The following is a 25,422-nucleotide window of genomic DNA, read 5'->3' as shown; positions in this document are numbered from 1 at the left end:
GACATATATGTAACGATTATCGTTGTAACGACATTTAACTGTATATACATCATACTAAGATATATTATATATCATAATATCATGATAATATAATAATTTAACATCTCATTTTTTATAATAAACAATGGGTTAACAACATTCAACAAGATCGTTAACCTAAAGGTTTCAAAACAACATTTACATGTAACCACTAACGATGACTTAACGACTCAGTTAAAATGTATATACATGTAGTGTTTTAATATGTATTCATACACTTTTGAAAGACTTCAAGACACTTATCAAAATACTTCTACTTAACAAAAATGCTTACAATTACATCCTCGTTCAGTTTCATCAACAATTCTACTCGTATGCACCCGTATTCGTACTCGTACAATACACAGCTTTTAGATGTATGTACTATTGGTATATACAATCCAATGATCAGCTCTTAGCAGCCCATGTGAGTCACCTAACACATGTGGGAACCATCATTTGGCAACTAGCATGAAATATCTCATAAAATTACAAAAATATGAGTAATCATTCATGACTTATTTACATGAAAACAAAATTACATATCCTTTATATCTAATCCATACACCAACGACCAAAAACACCTACAAACACTTTCATTCTTCAATTTTCTTCATCTAATTGATCTCTCTCAAGTTCTATCTTCAAGTTCTAAGTGTTCTTCATAAATTCCAAAAGTTCTAGTTTCATAAAATCAAGAATACTTTCAAGTTTGCTAGCTCACTTCCAATCTTGTAAGGTGATCATCCAACCTCAAGAAATCTTTGTTTCTTACAGTAGGTTATCATTCTAATACAAGGTAATAATCATATTCAAACTTTGGTTCAATTTCTATAACTATAACAATCTTATTTCAAGTGATGATCTTACTTGAACTTGTTTTCGTGTCATGATTCTGCTTCAAGAACTTCGAGCCATCCAAGGATCCATTGAAGCTAGATCCATTTTTCTCTTTTCCAGTAGGTTTATCCAAGGAACTTAAGGTAGTAATGATGTTCATAACATCATTCGATTCATACATATAAAGCTATCTTATTCGAAGGTTTAAACTTGTAATCACTAGAACATAGTTTAGTTAATTCTAAACTTGTTCGCAAACAAAAGTTAATCCTTCTAACTTGACTTTTAAAATCAACTAAACACATGTTCTATATCTATATGATATGCTAACTTAATGATTTAAAACCTGGAAACACGAAAAACACCATAAAACCGGATTTACGCCGTCGTAGTAACACCGCGGGCTGTTTTGGGTTAGTTAATTAAAAACTATGATAAACTTTGATTTTAAAGTTGTTATTCTGAGAAAATGATTTTTATTATGAACATGAAACTATATCCAAAAATTATGATTAAACTCAAAGTGGAAGTATGTTTTCTAAAATGGTCATCTAGACGTCGTTCTTTCGACTGAAATGACTACCTTTACAAAAACGACTTGTAACTTATTTTTCCGACTATAAACCTATACTTTTCTGTTTAGATTCATAAAATAGAGTTCAATATGAAACCATAGCAATTTGATTCACTCAAAACGGATTTAAAATGAAGAAGTTATGGGTAAAACAAGATTGGATAATTTTTCTCATTTTAGCTACGTGAAAATTGGTAACAAATCTATTCCAACCATAACTTAATCAACTTGTATTGTATATTATGTAATCTTGAGATACCATAGACACGTATACAATGTTTCGACCTATCATGTCGACACATCTATATATATTTCGGAACAACCATAGACACTCTATATGTGAATGTTGGAGTTAGCTATACAGGGTTGAGGTTGATTCCAAAATATATATAGTTTGAGTTGTGATCAATACTGAGATACGTATACACTGGGTCGTGGATTGATTCAAGATAATATTTATCGATTTATTTCTGTACATCTAACTGTGGACAACTAGTTGTAGGTTACTAACGAGGACAGCTGACTTAATAAACTTAAAACATCAAAATTTATTAAAAGTGTTGTAAATATATTTTGAACGTACTTTAATATATATGTATATATTGTTATAGGTTCGTGAATCAACAGTGGCCAAGTCTTACTTCCCGACGAAGTAAAAATCTGTGAAAGTGAGTTATAGTCCCACTTTTAAAATCTAATATTTTTGGGATGAGAATACATGCAGGTTTTATAAATGATTTACAAAATAGACACAAGTACGTGAAACTACATTCTATGGTTGAATTATCGAAATCGAATATGCCCCTTTTTATTAAGTCTGGTAATCTAAGAATTAGGGAACAGACACCCTAATTGACGCGAATCCTAAAGATAGATCTATTGGGCCTAACAAACCCCATCCAAAGTACCGGATGCTTTAGTACTTCGAAATTTATATCATATCCGAAGGGTGTCCCGGAATGATGGGGATATTCTTATATATGCATCTTGTTATTGTCGGTTACCAGGTGTTCACCATATGAATGATTTTTATCTCTATGTATGGGATGTGTATTGAAATATGAAATCTTGTGGTCTATTGTTACGATTTGATATATATAGGTTAAACCTATAACTCACCAACATTTTTGTTGACGTTTTAAGCATGTTTATTCTCAGGTGATTATTAAGAGCTTCCGCTGTCGCATACTTAAATAAGGACAAGATTTGGAGTCCATGCTTGTATGATATTGTGTAAAAACTGCATTCAAGAAACTTATTTTGTTGTAACATATTTGTATTGTAAACCATTATGTAATGGTCGTGTGTAAACAGGATATTTTAGATTATCATTATTTGATAATCTACGTAAAGCTTTTTAAACCTTTATTGATGAAATAAAGGTTATGGTTTGTTTAAAAATGAATGCAGTCTTTGAAAAACGTCTCATATAGAGGTCAAAACCTCGCAACGAAATCAATTAATATGGAACGTTTTTAATCAATAAGAACGGGACATTTCAGTTGGTATCCGAGCGTTGGTCTTAGAGAACCAGAAAATTTGCATTAGTGTGTCTTATCGAGTTTGTTAGGATGCATTAGTGAGTCTGGACTTCGACCGTGTTTTCTTTAAAAATGATTGCTTAACATTTTTGTTGGAAACTATATATTTTTAACATATGAATATTATGTGATATATTAATCTCTTAACGTGTTTGATATTATGTGATAGATGTCTACCTCTAGAACAAGTCCCATTGACTCACCTAATAATAATGAAGAGTCAAATGTAAATTGGAATGATTTGTGGACTGATTCACAAGTTCCCGAAGAGGAACCGGAAGAAGAGTCGGAACCGGAAGAAGAATCGGAACCGGAAGAAGAATCGGAACCGGATGAAGAAATAGAACCGGTGGGGGAAATAATAAAACGGTTAAGTAAAAGAAAATCCTCAACCAACCGACCAAGGTTAATTATGGTCAATGGTGTTTCCGCCAAGGAAGCAAAATATTGGGAGGATTACCAATTCTCCGATGAATCGGATTCCGACGAGAATTCCGATGATATTATAGAAATTACCCCAACTGAATTTAAAAAGGCAAAAGAAAATAATAAGGGAAAGGGCATAAAAATAGAGAAATCTAATTCCAACCCCGATGAACTTTATATGTATCGTCAACGCCCGAAGTCCTTAAGTTGTAACAATGACCCGGGAACCTCTAAACCACCAGGTTTTTCTAAACCAATGTGGATTACGACGGCTCGTATTAGGGGAACATCATATATCCCTAGAAACTTGGCAAAACGACCCAAAACCGAAGAAGAAGAAACAAGCGAGTCGGAATAAGATAGTTGTATTCGTGTGGTGTAATATATGTAATATAGTGTGCTTATGCTTTATGATATATGTAAAAATTGCTTGTATTAATAAGTATTTTTTTATGAATCTAACTCTTGTCTATTTTACAGTTTAAAAACACAAAATGGATAGACAACCCAATATTTTAAGAGACCTACCCGGAGACATGATTGATGAAATCTTGTCTAGAGTCGGCCAGAATTCCTCGGCACAACTATTTAAGGCGAGATCAGTTTGTAAGACATTCGAAGAACGTTCCAAGAATGTCTTGGTTTATAAGAGACTTTCATTTGAAAGATGGGGGATATCACATTGGGAAACCCATAAGTTACGATGTGTTTACTTTGACGCATATATTGCGGGGAACCCAAATGCTATTTTACGCAATGGGTTAAGAAATTATTTTGACTCAATATATCCGAATATTGGACTTCGTGATTTAGAAAAAACGGCTAACATGCAACATAAAGAAGCATGTTATGCTTACGGATTAGTAATGTTCGCTTCTCACCAAAATGAGAACAAGAACATCGGGCTACAACTATTAAACAAAACGTTTCCACAAGTGACGGAGTCGGTAATTGGGATAAGAAATGAGGTTTTTAGATTGTTACGGGACTGTTGGACATTACGTAACCCTCGTCCCTTTGATGACGTTACAACACGCTGTCTTATCAACGGACATAACGGTTATGTTGCACAAGACCAAGGATGGGAAGTAGTCCTAGTAAAACCAGAATGCATGACTTGTTTCTGGACGTATGAATTACGTGTCTTTATTGCCTTTGCTGAACGACTTGTGTACTAGCTAGAATTATCTTAACAACTATCTTGTATCAAAGTTATTGTGTGCTATATTTCATGCTTTATGTAAAATAAGCGGTATTGTAAGTTTGTAAAATATTGTATAAAAGTTTGAACGCAAAATATTATTATAATCAGTTTTTCATATAGAATTGTAGTAGTTGAATTGTATATTAGCTACTAAGTATGAACTTAACGGGTAGGTACTACCCGAATTTAAACTTATAAAACGCTAATATGAAGAAAAAGCTTTTATAAATGAGTTCATATTATGCTACGAAATACTATTAACTACTCTTAATATTCTGTATGATTAACTTGTTCCATTTAACTATTTTGAAGGAAATGGCACCGACTACTCGACACACCGTGAATATGAATGAAGAGGAATTCCGTACTTTTCTAGCTTCAAACATAGCCGCAGTACAGGCTGCGCTACATACCAACAATAACCTTGGATCTAGCAGTACAGGAAATCGTGTAGGATGCACCTACAAAGAATTCACTGCCTGCAAACCTTTGGAATTTGATGGAACCGAAGGACCGATCGGATTGAAACGGTGGACCGAGAAGGTCGAATCGGTGTTTGCCATAAGTAAGTGTACTGAAGAGGACAAAGTAAAGTACGCTACGCATACCTTCACAGGTTCTGCGTTAACATGGTGGAATACCTATCTAGAACAAGTGGGACAAGACGATGCGTACGCACTACCGTGGTCAGCATTCAAGCACTTGATGAACGAGAAGTACCGTCCCAGAACCGAGGTCAATAAGCTCAAGACAGAACTTAGAGGGTTACGAACCCAAGGATTTGATATTACCACGTACGAAAGACGATTCACAGAATTGTGCCTATTGTGTCCGGGAGCATTCGAAGATGAGGAAGAGAAGATCGACGCATTTGTGAAAGGATTACCGGAAAGAATCCAAGAAGATATAAGTTCACACGAGCCCGCCTCTATACAACAGGCATGTAGAATGGCTCACAAACTAGTGAACCAGATTGAAGAAAGAATTAAAGAACAGACTGCTGAAGAGGCCAATGTGAAGCAAGTCAAAAGAAAGTGGGAGGAAAACGGTGATAAGAATCACCAATACAACAACAACAGCAATTACAACAATAATCGCAACAATTATCCCAACAATCGCAACATCAATCGCAACTACAACAAACGGCCCAACAACAACAACAACAACAACAACAGCAACTACAACAATCATCCCAACAACAATAATAACCGCAACAACAACAACAATCAGAAGCAGCTATGCCAAAGGTGTGAAAAGAATCACTCGGGGTTCTGCACCAAATTTTGCAACAAGTGTAAAAGAAATGGTCATAGCGCGGCGAAGTGTGAGGTCTACGGACCAGGGGTTAATAGAACGAAAGGAACAAATGGTGTCGGAACGAGTAATGGCGGAGCAAGTAGTGTCGGAGCAAGTTATGCCAATGTAGTTTGTTATAAATGTGGAAAACCGGGCCACATTATTAGAAATTGCCCGAACCAGGAGAACACGAATGGACAAGGCCGCGGAAGAGTTTTCAATATTAATGCGGCAGAGGCACAGGAAGACCCGGAGCTTGTTACGGGTACGTTTCTTATTGACAATAAATCTGCTTACGTTTTATTTGATTCGGGTGCGGATAGAAGCTATATGAGTAGAGATTTTTGTGCTAAATTAAGTTGTCCATTGACGCCTTTGGATAGTAAATTTTTACTCGAATTAGCAAATGGTAAATTAATTTCAGCAGATAATATATGTCGGAATCGAGAAATTAAACTGGTTAGCGAAACATTTAAGATTGATTTGATACCAGTAGAGTTAGGGAGTTTTGATGTGATAATCGGTATGGACTGGTTGAAAGAAGTGAAAGCGGAGATCGTTTGTTACAAAAATGCAATTCGCATTATACGAGAAAAAGGAAAACCCTTAATGGTGTACGGAGAAAAGGGCAACACGAAGCTACATCTTATTAGTAATTTGAAGGCACAAAAACTAATAAGAAAAGGTTGCTATGCTGTTCTAGCACACGTCGAGAAAGTACAAACTGAAGAAAAGAGCATCAATGATGTTCCCATTGCAAAAGAATTTCCCGATGTATTTCTGAAAGAATTACCGGGATTACCCCCACATCGATCCGTTGAATTTCAAATAGATCTTGTACCAGGAGCTGCACCAATAGCTCGTGCTCCTTACAGACTCGCACCCAGCGAGATGAAAGAACTGCAAAGCCAATTACAAGAACTTTTAGAGCGTGGTTTCATTCGACCAAGCACATCACCATGGGGAGCTCCTGTTTTGTTTGTCAAGAAGAAAGATGGTACATTCAGGTTGTGTATCGACTACCGAGAATTGAACAAACTTACCATCAAGAACCGCTACCCACTACCGAGAATCGATGACTTATTTGATCAACTACAAGGCTCGTCTGTTTATTCAAAGATTGAATTACGTTCCGGGTATCATCAAATGCGGGTGAAAGAAGATGATATTCCAAAGACTGCTTTCAGAACACGTTACGGTCATTACGAGTTTATGGTCATGCCGTTTGGTTTAACTAATGCACCAGCTGTGTTCATGGACCTTATGAACCGAGTGTGTGGACCATACCTTGACAAGTTTGTCATTGTTTTCATTGATGACATACTTATTTACTCAAAGAATGACCAAGAACACGGTGAACATTTGAGAAAGGTGTTAGAAGTATTGAGGAAGGAAGAATTGTACGCTAAGTTTTCAAAGTGTGCATTTTGGTTGGAAGAAGTTCAATTCCTCGGTCACATAGTGAACAAAGAAGGTATTAAGGTGGATCCGGCAAAGATAGAAACTGTTGAAAAGTGGGAAACCCCGAAAACTCCGAAACACATACGCCAGTTTTTAGGACTAGCTGGTTACTACAGAAGGTTCATCCAAGACTTTTCCAGAATAGCAAAACCCTTGACTGCATTAACGCATAAAGGGAAGAAATTTGAATGGAATGATGAACAAGAGAAAGCGTTTCAGTTATTGAAGAAAAAGCTAACTACGGCACCTATATTGTCATTGCCTGAAGGGAATGATGATTTTGTGATTTATTGTGATGCGTCAAAGCAAGGTCTCGGTTGTGTATTAATGCAACGAACGAAGGTGATTGCTTATGCGTCTAGACAATTGAAGATTCACGAGCAAAATTATACGACGCATGATTTGGAATTAGGCGCGGTTGTTTTTGCATTAAAGACTTGGAGGCACTACTTATATGGGGTCAAAAGTATTATATATACCGACCACAAAAGTCTTCAACACATATTTAACCAGAAACAACTGAATATGAGGCAGCGTAGGTGGATTGAATTATTGAATGATTACGACTTTGAGATTCGTTACCACCCGGGGAAGGCAAATGTGGTAGCCGATGCCTTGAGCAGGAAGGACAGAGAACCCATTCGAGTAAAATCTATGAATATAATGATTCATAATAACCTTACTACTCAAATAAAGGAGGCGCAACAAGGAGTTTTAAAAGAGGGAAATTTAAAGGATGAAATACCCAAAGGATCGGAGAAGCATCTTAATATTCGGGAAGACGGAACCCGGTATAGGGCTGAAAGGATTTGGGTACCAAAATTTGGAGATATGAGAGAAATGGTTCTTAGAGAAGCTCATAAAACCAGATACTCAATACATCCTGGAACGGGGAAGATGTACAAGGATCTCAGGAAATATTTTTGGTGGCCGGGTATGAAAGCCGATGTTGCTAAATATGTAGGAGAATGTTTGACGTGTTCTAAGGTCAAAGCTGAGCATCAGAAACCATCAGGTCTACTTCAACAACCCGAAATCCCAGAATGGAAATGGGAAAACATTACCATGGATTTCATCACTAAATTGCCAAGGACTGCAAGTGGTTTTGATACTATTTGGGTAATAGTTGATCGTCTCACCAAATCAGCACACTTCCTGCCAATAAGAGAAGATGACAAGATGGAGAAGTTAGCACGACTGTATTTGAAGGAAGTCATATCCAGACATGGAATACCAATCTCTATTATCTCTGATAGGGATGGCAGATTTATTTCAAGATTCTGGCAGACATTACAGCAAGCATTAGGAACTCGTCTAGACATGAGTACTGCCTATCATCCACAAACTGATGGGCAGAGCGAAAGGACGATACAAACGCTTGAAGACATGCTACGAGCATGTGTTATTGATTTCGGAAACAGTTGGGATCGACATCTACCGTTAGCAGAATTTTCCTACAACAACAGCTACCATTCAAACATTGAGATGGCGCCGTTTGAAGCACTTTATGGTAGAAAGTGCAGGTCTCCGATTTGTTGGAGTGAAGTGGGGGATAGACAGATTACGGGTCCGGAGATTATACAAGAAACTACCGAGAAGATCATCCAAATTCAACAACGGTTGAAAACCGCCCAAAGTCGACAAAAGAGCTACGCTGACATTAAAAGAAAAGATATAGAATTTGAAATTGGAGAGATGGTCATGCTTAAAGTTGCACCTTGGAAAGGCGTTGTTCGATTTGGTAAACGAGGGAAATTAAATCCAAGGTATATTGGACCATTCAAGATTATTGATCGTGTCGGACCAGTAGCTTACCGACTTGAGTTACCTCAACAACTCGCGGCTGTACATAACACTTTCCACGTCTCGAATTTGAAGAAATGTTTTGCTAAAGAAGATCTCACTATTCCGTTAGATGAAATCCAAATCAACGAAAAACTTCAATTCATCGAAGAACCCGTCGAAATAATGGATCGTGAGGTTAAAAGACTTAAGCAAAACAAGATACCAATTGTTAAGGTTCGATGGAATGCTCGTAGAGGACCTGAGTTCACCTGGGAGCGTGAAGATCAGATGAAGAAGAAATACCCGCATCTATTTCCAGAAGATTCGTCAACACCTTCAACAGCTTAAAATTTCGGGACGAAATTTATTTAACGGGTAGGTACTGTAGTGACCCGAACTTTTCCATGTTTATATATATTAATTGAGATTGATATTTACATGATTAAATGTTTCCAACATGTTAAGTAATCAAACTTGTTAAGACTTGATAAATTGAAATAGGTTTCATATAGACAATTGACCACCCAAGTTGACCGGTGATTCACGAACGTTAAAACTTGTAAAAACTATACAATGACATATAAATTATTATATATATAGTTAACATGTTTTTATTATAAGTATGTATCTCATTAGGTATTTTAACAATGAGTTATATACATAAAAATGAGACTATTAATTTAAGAAACTCGAAAACGATATATATAACGATTATCGATATAACAACGTCTTACTAGGTACATATGAATCATATTAAGATATTGATACACTTGGTTAATTATGTTAAATGATAAGTAAATATATTATTAAGTGTATTAACAATGAAATACATATGTAAAAATAAGACTACTAACTTAATGATTCCGAAACGAGACATATATGTAACGATTATCGTTGTAACGACATTTAACTGTATATACATCATACTAAGATATATTATATATCATAATATCATGATAATATAATAATTTAACATCTCATTTTTTATAATAAACAATGGGTTAACAACATTCAACAAGATCGTTAACCTAAAGGTTTCAAAACAACATTTACATGTAACGACTAACGATGACTTAACGACTCAGTTAAAATGTATATACATGTAGTGTTTTAATATGTATTCATACACTTTTGAAAGACTTCAAGACACTTATCAAAATACTTCTACTTAACAAAAATGCTTACAATTACATCCTCGTTCAGTTTCATCAACAATTCTACTCGTATGCACCCGTATTCGTACTCGTACAATACACAGCTTTTAGATGTATGTACTATTGGTATATACAATCCAATGATCAGCTCTTAGAAGCCCATGTGAGTCACCTAACACATGTGGGAACCATCATTTGGCAACTAGCATGAAATATCTCATAAAATTACAAAAATATGAGTAATCATTCATGACTTATTTACATGAAAACAAAATTACATATCCTTTATATCTAATCCATACACCAACGACCAAAAACACCTACAAACACTTTCATTCTTCAATTTTCTTCATCTAATTGATCTCTCTCAAGTTCTATCTTCAAGTTCTAAGTGTTCTTCATAAATTCCAAAAGTTCTAGTTTCATAAAATCAAGAATACTTTCAAGTTTGCTAGCTCACTTCCAATCTTGTAAGGTGATCATCCAACCTCAAGAAATCTTTGTTTCTTACAGTAGGTTATCATTCTAATACAAGGTAATAATCATATTCAAACTTTGGTTCAATTTCTATAACTATAACAATCTTATTTCAAGTGATGATCTTACTTGAACTTGTTTTCGTGTCATGATTCTGCTTCAAGAACTTCGAGCCATCCAAGGATCCATTGAAGCTAGATCCATTTTTCTCTTTTCTAGTAGGTTTATCCAAGGAACTTAAGGTAGTAATGATGTTCATAACATCATTCGATTCATACATATAAAGCTATCTTATTCGAAGGTTTAAACTTGTAATCACTAGAACATAGTTTAGTTAATTCTAAACTTGTTCGCAAACAAAAGTTAATCCTTCTAACTTGACTTTTAAAATCAACTAAACACATGTTCTATATCTATATGATATGCTAACTTAATGATTTAAAACCTGGAAACACGAAAAACACCATAAAACCGGATTTACGCCGTCGTAGTAACACCGCGGGCTGTTTTGGGTTAGTTAATTAAAAACTATGATAAACTTTGATTTTAAAGTTGTTATTCTGAGAAAATGATTTTTATTATGAACATGAAACTATATCCAAAAATTATGATTAAACTCAAAGTGGAAGTATGTTTTCTAAAATGGTCATCTAGACGTCGTTCTTTCGACTGAAATGACTACCTTTACAAAAACGACTTGTAACTTATTTTTCCGACTATAAACCTATACTTTTCTGTTTAGATTCATAAAATAGAGTTCAATATGAAACCATAGCAATTTGATTCACTCAAAACGGATTTAAAATGAAGAAGTTATGGGTAAAACAAGATTGGATAATTTTTCTCATTTTAGCTACGTGAAAATTGGTAACAAATCTATTCCAACCATAACTTAATCAACTTGTATTGTATATTATGTAATCTTGAGATACCATAGACACGTATACAATGTTTCGACCTATCATGTCGACACATCTATATATATTTCGGAACAACCATAGACACTCTATATGTGAATGTTGGAGTTAGCTATACAGGGTTGAGGTTGATTCCAAAATATATATAGTTTGAGTTGTGATCAATACTGAGATACGTATACACTGGGTCGTGGATTGATTCAAGATAATATTTATCGATTTATTTCTGTACATCTAACTGTGGACAACTAGTTGTAGGTTACTAACGAGGACAGCTGACTTAATAAACTTAAAACATCAAAATATATTAAAAGTGTTGTAAATATATTTTGAACGTACTTTAATATATATGTATATATTGTTATAGGTTCGTGAATCAACAGTGGCCAAGTCTTACTTCCCGACGAAGTAAAAATCTGTGAAAGTGAGTTATAGTCCCACTTTTAAAATCTAATATTTTTGGGATGAGAATACATGCAGGTTTTATAAATGATTTACAAAATAGACACAAGTACGTGAAACTACATTCTATGGTTGAATTATCGAAATCGAATATGCCCCTTTTTATTAAGTCTGGTAATCTAAGAATTAGGGAACAGACACCCTAATTGACGCGAATCCTAAAGATAGATCTATTGGGCCTAACAAACCCCATCCAAAGTACCGGATGCTTTAGTACTTCGAAATTTATATCATATCCGAAGGGTGTCCCGGAATGATGGGGATATTCTTATATATGCATCTTGTTATTGTCGGTTACCAGGTGTTCACCATATGAATGATTTTTATCTCTATGTATGGGATGTGTATTGAAATATGAAATCTTGTGGTCTATTGTTACGATTTGATATATATAGGTTAAACCTATAACTCACCAACATTTTTGTTGACGTTTTAAGCATGTTTATTCTCAGGTGATTATTAAGAGCTTCCGCTGTCGCATACTTAAATAAGGACAAGATTTGGAGTCCATGCTTGTATGATATTGTGTAAAAACTGCATTCAAGAAACTTATTTTGTTGTAACATATTTGTATTGTAAACCATTATGTAATGGTCGTGTGTAAACAGGATATTTTAGATTATCATTATTTGATAATCTACGTAAAGCTTTTTAAACCTTTATTGATGAAATAAAGGTTATGGTTTGTTTAAAAATGAATGCAGTCTTTGAAAAACGTCTCATATAGAGGTCAAAACCTCGCAACGAAATCAATTAATATGGAACGTTTTTAATCAATAAGAACGGGACATTTCAAAACTAATATAGCGTTAAGCTTTGTTTAAAAGATTTCCCTGTGGAACGAACCGGACTTACTAAAAACTACACTACTGTACTATTAGGTACACTGCCTATAGGTGTTGTAGCAAGGTTTAGGTATATCCATTCTATAAATAAATAAATATCTTGTGTAAAATTATATCATATTTAATAGTTTTTCCTAGTAAAATATAAGCTATTTCATATACACCTCGCATAACATCAGGTAGGGAAATTAACTTTTTGTTCATCTTAGCGTTTGGAGTTTATGGTTTAGATTTAGGGTTTAGAGTTTAGGTTTAAGGTTTTGGGTTTAGATTTAGGGTTTATATTTAGGGTTTAGATTCTAGGGTTTATATTTAGGGTTTACGGTTAGGGTTTAGGGTTTTTAGGGTTTAGGGTAGATTTAGGATGCAGGGTTCAGAGTTTAGATTTAGGGTTTAGATTTAGCGTTTAGGTTAGGGTTTAGAGTTTAGATTTAGGGTTTAGGGTTTAAATTTTTGGGTTTAGAGTTTAGGGTTTAGGGTTTAGTTTCTAGGGTGTAAGGTTTTGGGTTTAGATTTAGGGTTTAGGTTTAGGGTTTAGATTCTAGGGTTTATACTTTAGGGTTTAGGGTTAAGGTTTAGAGTTTTCTAGGGTTTAGATTTAGGGTGCAGGGTTTAAAGTTTAGGTTTAGGGTTTAGATTTAGTGTTTAAGGTTTAGGTTAGGCGTTGTTCTCTGTTACAATGATTGATTCTATGTTAGTGTATAGGGTTTAGGATTTAGTGTTTAGGGTTTATGGTTTACATGTTAGGGTTTAAGGTTTAGATTTTAGAATTTATGGTTTAGGGTTTAGGGTTTGGGGTTTATTGTTTAGGGTTTAGAGTTTAGGGTTTAGTATGTTTAAGGCTTAGATTTTGGATTTAGGTTTAGGGTTTAGTGTTTAGGGAGCGAGATATGTTGATTGAATTGCTGACAGAAAATTAAGATCGGTAGGAGGAGTATTAGTACATAATATGTAGGAGGCCACATATATATATATGCACAATATTTACTCTGATAGAAGTTCTGAAAGGACAAAAGCATTAATAATATGTTTTATTAACTTATAAAGTATGAGATTACAAAAATTGAAAATAATTTATTCTAACTACATTTACATGAGTCAAATATAAGTAATATATTTTTTTCATTTTTTAAAATTTGCTGAAAGAAAAGAAAAAAGCAAAGAATAGAGAAGCAGTTATGAAACACCGAAAAAAAACAGGTTCCAATTGTTAGAATGACAATAGTAATTGTTAATGTCAAACTGTTATAATTAACGTACAATTTATATATATTTTTTATTGTAGACGTACTTCACTAAAATGGAAGAAAACGTTATACAACTAAACAGGGAAATACAACTAAAAAACGAACTACTACAAAAGGTACTTTTTTAATACATATTCACCAAAAAATAGAAAATATACGAATTTATGACTTTCAATTCTCAATCCATTTACAATTACATTGCTAAAGTATTATATCACATTTACAGATTGCCAGGAACCAAGACCTCAATAGTGGTACATCTTAATTTAATATAATTTATATACTTCGATCTTTTATAAAACAATACTATGTATACCTTATAAGTTTTTGTTTAAATATTTCCTGAAGATCCGATTAACTTTAGCAAAAAGTATATTGATTGGTTTGCTGAACATCGCCAATGTATATTACAACTATGTAGAAGATTGATTGAAGAATTCATTGAAGATGACATTTTACCGATTATCGAAAACATATTATCATATTTCTATAGCTTATTTAATATGAAAAAATTTGCTATTAAATTTGATGTCTTTAGTATTACATATGGTACTTGGATGTGTCCTACTCAGCGGTGTATAATGTGAATTACTTTCAACTGATATGCTACAAGCAAGTACATGAAACTATTTCTTTACCTTATTTATTATTATTGGTTTTATATTAACTACTTTTTCATATTTCAATTTCGAGATTAATATAAATTAACTTAATCTTGATTGTGACAGTTAATCAACAATCATATTGAAGTTTTTGACCTAAACTTGAAAAAATGAAATCTTTAACATATGAGATTACGAACGAAGATATTGCACTTACTACAAACTTTAGAAATTTAGAAGCCACAATATCAAATACTTTAACATGGAAAGATTTTGTGAATAAAGGAGACGAAGCGGCAATGTCAAGTTATCACAATTCTATGTCATTTTTAGTTGGAAATGTTACTATTATGCACAACTTTATGGATGAGGTATACTAAATCATTAACTTCATACATCTTCTAATTAAAAAAATATTATAATATTATGCATTTTATTACAAATATAATGTTTCAACACATTATAGGCTGACGAATTATGACAGAAGACTTTATCAGGGATGCACAAAGTACTAACAACAAGACAAATTCACAATTCATGATCATCTAACAAGAATAACTACATTGTCAAATATGTGAGAAAATACAACGAAATCTGAGATAACCATCTACAATTTTTAATTCGATCGCCTAAAACTACATCATGATATCGGAGATGATTTATTTAATTTGAATCAAATTTTTGTTTTTTTATTTATTCGTTAATTATATTACTAGGAGAATTAGATATTTGATTTGTCCCATACAAAAGCCCCGTAAAACTGCGGGTCTTTAACTAGTTTTAGATTGAAAAGATAAAATATTCTTAACTTAAAATTTTCTGTCAAAAAACCACGCGAGCCTCGAGCTGTTCACCACCGTCATTAAAATAATACGGGGTACTCCATACTCCTACTCCTACTCCATTTGCATTCAATTCCACTCCTTATCCAAATGCTTTTGAATTCAAAAATCAAATTAGAAATATGTCCTGTTTCCATTCCCTAATTCCCTAAACTATTACTGTACAATGCAATTGAATTGTGAAACTATCTTTCTCCATGAACTTACAATGATTTTTCTTATTCTTCCAAGTAATATCGTTTGCTCCACACAATCTTTAGAGTTTTCACTTCACAGTTATGTTTGTTTCGATTATGATTATCTAATTTCAGTTGCTTTTTTCTTTAGCTTTTGGTGAACCGCTTTCACGGGGATTTATACAAAATCAGTTGGATGAAACTGAATAATTCGGAGCAGATTAAGGTAATATTTGCAGATAATATTGTCTTTATTATTTACATAAACAATAAAAGTTATGTAGCGCTACTTTTAACTTTGTTGTTACTCGCGTTTTAATACTTTGATATGAGTATGGTCTTTCATGCATATAAACTATTTGATGAAATGCTTGAATGAAAAATGATTTTGTTAGTATAGTGTTTGGTTTAATAATATGCAACTTCGTGAGTGCACACCAGGTGTTTGACGAAATGACAAAGGCGAAAATAATTATAAGAAGGTGCAAGGCGTCCATATGAAACAGGTGGTTTGTGATAATAAAGCAAAAGAATACAACAACTTAAGTGGAAAAGGTATTTCACTATTGTTATTGGTATATAAGCTGATTTTGGTTTAACTTTGTTTTGTAACTGTTACAATGTGTTAATCAAATTTATATTAGCTGTTGTTGAAATAGATTAAATGTGATGAGTAGGGATGTACCTAGGAAATTAAGTTCTTTTTCTTATATAATCGTTGCTATAGTTATATATGTATTACATGGAAATGCTATTTTTAAATTAATGAGTTGTATTGAAGCTTTTTGTTTTGAAATAATTGCATATTCACTAATGTGTGTTGAATTGTGATATTAAGGTGCTCTTGATTAAAAGTTTTCAAAAGTTATCAATGATGAAACTACTTTCCATTTTCCCAAATTTTAAGTCACTGAACAGGTTGGTAAACATTTTAACAAGTGTTCACATGGGTCATGATATGGCATAGTTAGAGGTGGACATTGCAGCCATGTGAAGCTTAACTTCCCATATTGAGCTCCTATATTTCAAAAATGTTGAGAAAATCGAATCCCTAACTAGAGGTTACATGTATTATTTTTTATATTTATTAAATTTTAGCTATTAGTTGAACGTTTTGAACAAAAATTTGTTGGTCCCAAAGCTAATGGACATCATATATACAATGGTATTGAATTATTATTTGATAAAGAGCTAATGTTCTTTCTTTTAAGGTTACATACATGTTTTAAGTTGTTATGTGCTATTTTGTTGAATAATACTCTATACCAACTTATGTAAACTCACTTCGTTTTGAATTATTTGTTGATAACTGTAGATGTTAATAAGATTTGAGGAGCGTAGGTTGTGTGGTGTAAAACTTACTCGAGAAGATGATGGTATGTTAATATACAATCAGCTATCAAGTAGTGAGTTGTTGTAATTATATAGTACCAACTATGAAAGTTAAAGTCATTGGAGTGGCTAGGACCTCATCAGTTTCATTTGGTAAGCTTTTCTCTAATTACATTCTTCATATGTTCTTTTTACAATTTAAAAGTGGTGATGTACAAATATTAAAAGTGGTGATGTACAAATATTCTGTTCTTTTGATGTATAACATGAGTTTGGGGATACTAGAAATGGGTGAATATTAACAACTTTGAATATTTTTTTTTTTTAATCATATTGCAATATATGAAATACTATCTATAGGATTTGTGTTTGAAAACCTTTATTTTGGAATAGTTATGAGAATTTTTTTTTTTTTTTTTTCAATATTTGAGTGTATATTGACATCTGTTATGACCATCTTCACTAAACACAATCTTTTGTCTTTAAAATATGCAGGTGTAGATGTTTTGACTCCTATATGACTTTTGTGGAACCATGTTTGACTGCTCTATGACTTATGTGGAAACATGTTTGACTCCTATACTACTTATGTGGAATCATGTTTGACTCCTGTATAGCTTGACCCATCATTCAGAAATTTTTATGAACTTCTTTTAATGTTCTCACTAAAAAAATTTAAACAATTAAAATATATGGGTATTTTTTTAAGCTCGGATATTCAAATAACCATTTACAGTTTTTTTTGCTCATGTATGTATATTTCAAAAGAAAAGTTTGTGTGCAAGAATGGATATCAATGGATATCAGTTGATGCTATTTTTGCACTAAATGGCAGGGTTTGATGAATTTCAGACGCGTTTATTTTACAGTTACGTACTCCGTACTTATTATATTATAGATACAGTGCATTTATATAATATCTACATGTTGGTTCAATTATATGTTTCAACTAAGACATATTATTTAAGTCGCTAAAAAATTTCGTAATTTACATGTTTGCTTTAACTAATTCGTGAAATCACGGGTCTTTTAACTAGTTATATTATTATTATATTATATTATATTATATTTATATTTATACCTACATACTAAAACACACCTTAATTTTATCGTTTCAATTGTTTTAGATTGTGGTTTTTAGTTTGCGTTCACACTGCAATCGGCCCTCAACTTCGGCTCAATTTACACAACGGTCCCTCAAGTTTACACTTTTCCAGGGTTAGAAAGTGTAAATATATAATTTTATTAAAATAAAAGAAACTAATTCCACCCAAATTTATAACGGGCCCTATCTTCTCGCTCGGTGTGAGTTAAATTTTTCCGAGACCACCGTTCAACTCGAAAAAATCTAACGAACCCAACGGGACTAACTACAAGCGAAACGAACACTTCTCAAAAAACGCTAAACACCTTGGGCTATCTTCAATACATATCCATACACTTATAATAAACCCAAACTGCCTACATCATATCGATGGTGATGTTTCTATTTTTTACACAATCTTCCCGACGTTAAAAATGCATATGCCATTAGATATACTAGGTACTAACGATGTGTATCCAAAAACACCCGTAGCAAAGCGTTTTTATTTCCGTAAATACATAACGCTACGTTAACTATGAATATGATTATGTAACCCGAAAAGCACCGCGGCATCGCGCGGGCCACTTTTCTAGTTAGTACTAAAAGTGAACGCGCCAAATAAGCATAATTGGGCAATCGCGTTGCAAAACGCTCCATAGTCTCTGAATTCTGAATCAAAAGACGTGGCTTACTTGCAAAATTGTTCGTAAGTTGAAGGATCGAGGTGGGCTAGGTATTATCAAAACAAACAATAGTACTATACCTGACAAACGGGTCGATATGGGTCGGGTTGGGTCAAAGATCAAATGGGTTCAAGTCGAAACGGGTCATAGGTGTGTCAGAATTAAAATGGGTCGAACGGGTTGAGTTGAGACCCCAGGTCGGGTTGGGTTAAGACCCGGATGGGTTGGGTCGAGCTAGTAAAATTGTTCTTGTTTGTATTTTTTGATGTATCTCTTCCGAACATGCGTCGAAAACACGCGTCGAAAACACGCGGCTCAAAAACGGCGCGTCAAAAACGCGGCTCGAAAATGCGGTTTGCCAAAAATAAATTAATTGATAAAGTTAAAGTAGATTTATCACAAACCAATGCTATTAGGAAACCAAAAATGGAACTAACAAAGCTTTGTAGAAGGCAACTACAAATATTTCATATTTCATAAAGCTTATAAAAAAAACAATACCAACCTTTACATTAAAATAACGCTATTGTAACTAACAGGTAACAATACTAACAACACAACAAAACTCAATCCCACTTAAGTAGGGTATGAGGGAGGTAAGATGTAGACGATATTTCTTCTATCCTAGAATAAAGAAAAGTCATTTCTCTACCCAGAGTGAAACACCCTAAGAGTAGAGAAAGTCCTCCCTCTCAATACTAACCTTTACATTAAAACAACAACTGACTTATAAAAAACAAAAAATTGTAGGTGTTAACGAAACATTCCCTTAGACGTTAAAGCTTACCGATTCGATGGTATAAAATAGTCAAAGCAGCTATTGAACTCGACGTGTTATCAAACCTCAGATCTTTGCAATCCAAGTTGCGACTAATAACAAAAGCCGATGGAGGAGATAATAGTTGTGTAACCTTGTCAGCCGCAACTATCTGTTCTTCACGAGCTACTTCATTATTTATTAAATCCCTAAAATAAACCATAACTCATTTGTATCAAATCAAATTCAAATGGATATATAAAAAGAAACATATATTATATCGCTCTATTAGTAAGAGGTAGATTATTTTGGTACCAATATTAGCACATGTTGTATAGTCTAAGAAAAGTTATTTTGACCCATAACCCAACCCGTTTCATCTGAAAACCCAAGAAGATCTTACATGAGAGATTGTGCAAGTCTGGTTGGTGTGCATTCACGAAATAAAGCTTCGGGAATCACAGGTGAATCTAGAAGAATATTGGGGAGAGATATGTAAGGTATTTTAGCTTTATAACGTATAAACCATTCTGTTATGAAATGGGCTCGATAAGCAACAACACATGGTAATCGTGCAAGTTGCAGCTCCATTGCTACTGTCCCTGATGTACATAACCCTACCGTGCTTGCCTGCATAAATGTTCACACTCTATTACTGAAATTGCCTCTTAATTTGAATCGTTCAAAACTGAATGCTAAATCGTTCATGTAACTAGAGGCTGCAATTTTGATCCAATTACATATGTATGTTTATCAAATTAGCTTAGTGGGAAATGGGTCAAATGAGTAAAGAAACTCCCATAGCCTTTTTTTTTTTTAAAGCATAATACCTCCTAAGTCATTTAAGAAGGTCTAATTTTACCAATTCTGCCTATAATTAAGAACAAACTATCACAATAAAATGGATTGTACTATGACAGAAAATAATATATTTTCTTTAGATCTTGACGATGTAAGAGATAATTAATTAAGCTTATTGTATTAAATTTTGAAAACATGATGCAGCAATAAGATTTTTAATGGTGTGACAGTAATCAAATGGTAACGAAATTGCAAAAACAAACACTTACACTAAATGCATCATACTTGGTGCGTGCTGATCCACCTGGAATGAGTACAACAGGTGTTGACCACTCGTTGACTTCACTATTAATATAGTCTGCTACATGTTTATTAGGTGCCACGTGAATTACAGTGGTCAAGTCTTTAAAAGAGTTGTTTAAGAGATTCACGGTTTTCGAGTAAATTGGAAGCATACGAGTCACTTCTTGTAATCTGCTCCCGGGAAGCAAGGTCAAGATTGTTGACCCTTAAGAAAACATACACATTAGAAAAATATTATTAGAGGTGTCAAATTGTGTTGATCATATAATTATCAATGTGTAAGTTCAGGTTATGTTTTAGTTTTAACGGGTCAAACGGTTACAAAAATTAGCTTAAATGAAAATCACCTGAAGAAATTCCGTATGTACTCCGGAACAAGTCAGCATTTCCGTGCACCTTCCATTCCTTTTCTATTGCCTGGACATAAAAGTCAAAGTCAAAGTCTGGTCTATTTAGACATTTGGCCAATCAACTGTATATTTAGTTTAATACTACGAGATACAAGAGTGGTAAATTCGACTCATTAAATTTGAAATGAGTTGATTTGAGTTGGGTTTTATCTCGGCATGTCAAACGGGACATATTAAAGGTAGAAGTGGCTAAAAGGTCAAACCAAATCAAACTTGGAATTTCTAGAAAAAGAGGTCAAAATGGGTCAACATAGGTCAAAGTCTAACTTGGTCAGCATCCGAGTACTCCCCGAGTTCCCAAGTACTCCTTAAGAAGTCCCAACCGAGTACTGCCCGAGTAGCAAGTTTTGAAACCTTGCATTTAAGTATAACATGAAAGAAAGAATATAAATGAGATTGGTCAAATACTTGTACCGGATTAAGCTCTAGTACGTCTTCTAGTACGGGATGGCCCACAAAAGTTGCATCTAGTCCATGAGATTTGCATATTTCCTCCTCAAACGGTAGAATGCACAAAATATGATCAACAAATTTAGAAAGTCCATTAAGTCTTCCTTCACCCCCATTCCAAGCCCAAAAAGACGGTGCAACATAATGAAAGTGTAATGGAGTTGTAGCTTCTTGATCGCCATATCTAGCTGCAAAAATTATTCCCATATTTTCCTACACCATAGTTATTATTATAGATTTAAAGAAAATTTAAAAAAATGTTGCATTGAATTATGGAACAATGTAAGAGAATTACCCTTTAATTTCTGTAAAAGACGAAATGAAAATCCTTTGGAATCGATTGTGACTACAACGTGAGGACGAAATGAAATTGCAGCCTCAATTGTTTCCTTCAGTCTGACCTGGAAAATTATAATTAATTTAATACGTAGCTCTGAGTAATATAGAATGTTTATAATGTATTATGTACAAGGTCGAGACGGACGTTAACCAACGTTGACTTTTAAGTAAAAATATATTAAACTTACATATTTTATAAATAAATGATTAACTCATAAGATGATGTGGTGTTAGTTTAAATGATCTATAGGCTTATATAATGTTTTTAATAATTATTGAGTATTTATTAACTTTTGACTGAAGTTGACCGACTTTGACTTGACTTTTTAGCATTTACCGACTAATTAGACGTTTTTGTGCAAAACGGGACGGGCTAGTAACCAAACTGCCGCAACCACCGTTTGCAACCATGCTTAAGGGTGTGTTTGGCGCACCAACTTATTAGAGCTTACTGGAGCTTATGGGAGCTTATAGGAGCTTGAGCTTATGATTTTAATAAGCTCAAAGTCATAAGTTTTGTTTGGTAGACATAAAAGTAGAGTTTATGAAACTTACAAGCTCTTAAAAATAAGCTCTTCATAGTAGCTTATGAAGTAGAGCTTATGAATTGAAAAATAAGCTCCAACTAGTTTACAAAACACTTATATAAAATAATAAGCTCCAGCTACCATCTTCAAAAATAAGCTCTAAGCTCCAGCTCTAGTCCATGAGTTCCAGCTCCAGCAAGTTTCATCCAAACACACACTAAGTAGTTATTAATTTATTTACTTCCTCTATTCTCACGAAAGAGGTTCCTTATTTACATGCCAATACTTATAATGTAATCCAAACACACACTAACGGTATAATTTTTTTTTTTTTTTTTTTTTTTAACATACTAATACTTATTGTAGCATATCCCAACATGTTGTGTGCATTACATTATACTTATTTACATGCCTTATTGCACTATACCGTTACATGTTGCATTACATTATATCGCATTTAAATTACACGTATTTACATGCTACATGTCTTTATGCTTACATAGTATACTTATATGTTTTATACTGCATATTATAACTACATGCTTTATACCTACATGCTTACATACACATTTTAAACTTACATGGCTTGTTATACTTGCATATTTGACACTTACTTTTTTCACTTATATGTTCTTTTACTTTACTTTGTTACATGCCATATTTACCTTTACATTTTCCATGGTAAGGTTCCTTTTATCTACTTTACTTTACTTGCATTTAGTTACTTCACTTAACGGATTTCATGGTTCTTCTGGCCGGAGGTCCTTGGGAAGCAGCCTCTCTGCCCTATAGTATAGGGAGGGACGACTTCTTTTACCCGCGGACCGATAGGTATCCGTGGGGGGAGGAATGACTGCCCTTTTACTCTAGGGTAGAGGAAAGACTGTCTACATCTAACCTCCCCCATACTCCACTTTAGTGGAATTGGGTATTGTTGTTGTTGTATTCTCACGAAAGAATTTCACACATCTGGACGGATTTGTTACAGTTATTACCTTTCTTTAGAAAAAGTTCAGGATATACTCTCCAACAATTTAATCACAACGTATCCCATCTTTATAAAAAATGGAGCCTTTTTTTCTTTGTAAAAAAAGTTGTAATAGCTTACTTGAAGCTTATGTAGATGCGGCAACAACTCCCATATCCCCATGATAGCAATATCTTCAATGGGAAAAAGGGATTTCAGTCCATGCTTTGACATCAGAGATCTGACAAATGACACAATCAATTTCTATGATTATTTACTAAAGAAAATTGTGAGAGTAATACCACAACTAAAAATGCATACACAAATACATATATGGCTAAAATGCATTACCCTCCAACACCAGCAACGCGTATAGGGTATGGGGAAAGCTTCTTGAGAGCAGCTATAAGACGAGAACCGATAACGTCTCCAGAAACTTCTCCTGCAACCAAAAATATCCTCATTTCTCCATCTTTAGATGCCCCGTCAACTGCACATTGTCTACAAGTAGAGAAAAATCGTCTTACTGATGACAAATATGTTCTTTTATTTGAACTCTGAATACTCTTTAGAAGCATCTCGATGTTCACTGCACATAAACTCAAATTGATTAAAATTCTGAACACAGCACAACACATATATTTACTTACTGAATGAAAAATACTAATAACAATGATCCTAGTAGACAATTCTAAATTTTCTTTATGTACAATAAGAACAGCTAAATTATTATGCTTTTTTCTGCTCTTAATTCTGTAATAATAAATTTCGGTTAACTAGTACTATACACATTAACACATACTATTATAGTTTTGCTTGATATATTTATTGATCTACACATACTTTCATAATCAGAAATTTCTACTCCATAACCATTAATATCATACTCATCTTTAAGCTCCTTATATTGCAATGTATGTACTCAAAACATAACATATATGAAGAATAAATATATTTTTTTACAGGTAGAAATTACCTTCATATTACTCCCTGTACTCAACTATTAAAAATAAAGCACCAAGCGTAAAAATATCGCACAAATCTTAAAACTCACACAAAACTTAAAATATTTAACAGAATTTCAATTTTAAATGTCTCGCACATAACAACCAAACTGGCGCGGAACTTTAACATTTACCTTAAAACTCAGAATTTTATTTCATTTCTTGTTTAAATTTTCGGTTAGGCTAACAATCTGGAAAATGAAAGCTAAAATTTGAGATACTATATATGTAAGAGTATGTATATATGTCTGTACATAGTGTTGTAAATTGATTGATAAAATATGAAGATGTGAATAAACAGGATTTGTACCTGATTTGATGCCGGCGGAGATTGGCCGGAGATTAGGGTAAACGACGGCAGGCGACTTCACAGTTGCAGCAAAGAAAGGAGAGATGTCTATTTGAAGCTCAACTCGGTCTTTTAATTTTAACCTAACTTATGATTTTGATCCCATTACTTATTTTTCTCACATTTTACTTCCCATACTTTTTTTTTTTACGTTAATAATATAAAAAAAATGATAATTTGCATTTGCAAATAGATTAATGAAATTTAGGATTGTCCTAATTCATTTGATCATTGAACTTTATTTGATGACTTAAATTGACTTGGATTGTCTCACCTATGTCTTCTATCAGTAGATCATCACTAATTAATAACAGAATTTGATATTAGCGCTATTAAAACGCCGAGACCGTTGCAATGTATACAGACGACTTTTTTTTTCCATCCTTCTCACCTCAAATACTAACAACTCATATAATTTGTTTTAAAAGCAAAAAAATAGTTCAGAAATTGATTAAAAATCAAGAAATAATTTCAGAATTCGACTAAAAATCAAGAAATAGTTTAGAATCTGATTAAAAATCAAATTTTCATTAAACTATATTGTTCTCC

General features: G+C 33.4%; 1 protein-coding gene and 1 long non-coding RNA gene across 3 annotated transcripts; one reads left to right on the top strand and one right to left on the bottom strand.

Annotated features, from left to right (window-relative positions):
- Positions 1–15,794: 15,794 nt before the first annotated feature.
- Positions 15,795–17,248, top strand: LOC139898592 (uncharacterized). Its single transcript, XR_011777066.1, has 4 exons — positions 15,795–15,921; positions 16,019–16,093; positions 16,309–16,422; positions 17,183–17,248. It is a non-coding gene; the product is annotated as an uncharacterized lncRNA (long non-coding RNA).
- A 2,172-nt stretch (positions 17,249–19,420) lies between these two features.
- On the bottom strand, positions 19,421–24,896 carry LOC139897907 (probable lipid-A-disaccharide synthase, mitochondrial). Of its 2 annotated transcripts, none has more exons than XM_071880620.1 (9): positions 24,835–24,896; positions 23,872–24,109; positions 23,662–23,761; positions 21,983–22,088; positions 21,646–21,875; positions 21,175–21,244; positions 20,794–21,032; positions 20,127–20,353; positions 19,421–19,932 (listed from the first exon to the last, which is right to left on the bottom strand). In XM_071880620.1, exons 2-9 carry the CDS (start codon positions 24,096–24,098, stop codon positions 19,743–19,745), a joined length of 1,389 nt encoding a protein of 462 aa, XP_071736721.1. In that variant the 5' UTR covers positions 24,099–24,109; positions 24,835–24,896; the 3' UTR covers positions 19,421–19,742. The 2 variants fall into 2 exon arrangements, with proteins under 2 accessions (XP_071736721.1, XP_071736722.1); XM_071880621.1 differs by having other exon boundaries at positions 21,652–21,875.
- Between the last annotated feature and the right edge of the window lie 526 nt (positions 24,897–25,422).

The sequence above is a fragment of the Rutidosis leptorrhynchoides genome, chromosome 3 (genome assembly GCF_046630445.1).
Source record: "Rutidosis leptorrhynchoides isolate AG116_Rl617_1_P2 chromosome 3, CSIRO_AGI_Rlap_v1, whole genome shotgun sequence".
NCBI lineage: Eukaryota > Viridiplantae > Streptophyta > Magnoliopsida > Asterales > Asteraceae > Rutidosis > Rutidosis leptorrhynchoides.
The sequence above is the reverse complement of the archived record's forward strand: the minus strand, read 5'-3'. Positions and strand labels throughout refer to the sequence as shown.

Excerpts from the sequence above, each read along its gene's own strand:
- LOC139897907 (XM_071880620.1), bottom strand. The coding sequence starts at position 24,098 with ATGCTTCTAAAGAGTATTCAGAGTTCAAATAAAAGAACATATTTGTCA. Across the intron at positions 20,354-20,793 it reads CCAAGTATGATGCATTTAGT|GCAAGCACGGTAGGGTTATG; the intron begins GTAAGTGTTTGT and ends ACATTTATGCAG. Across the intron at positions 19,933-20,126 it reads AGACTTGCACAATCTCTCAT|GGATTTAATAAATAATGAAG; the intron begins GTAAGATCTTCT and ends GGTTTATTTTAG.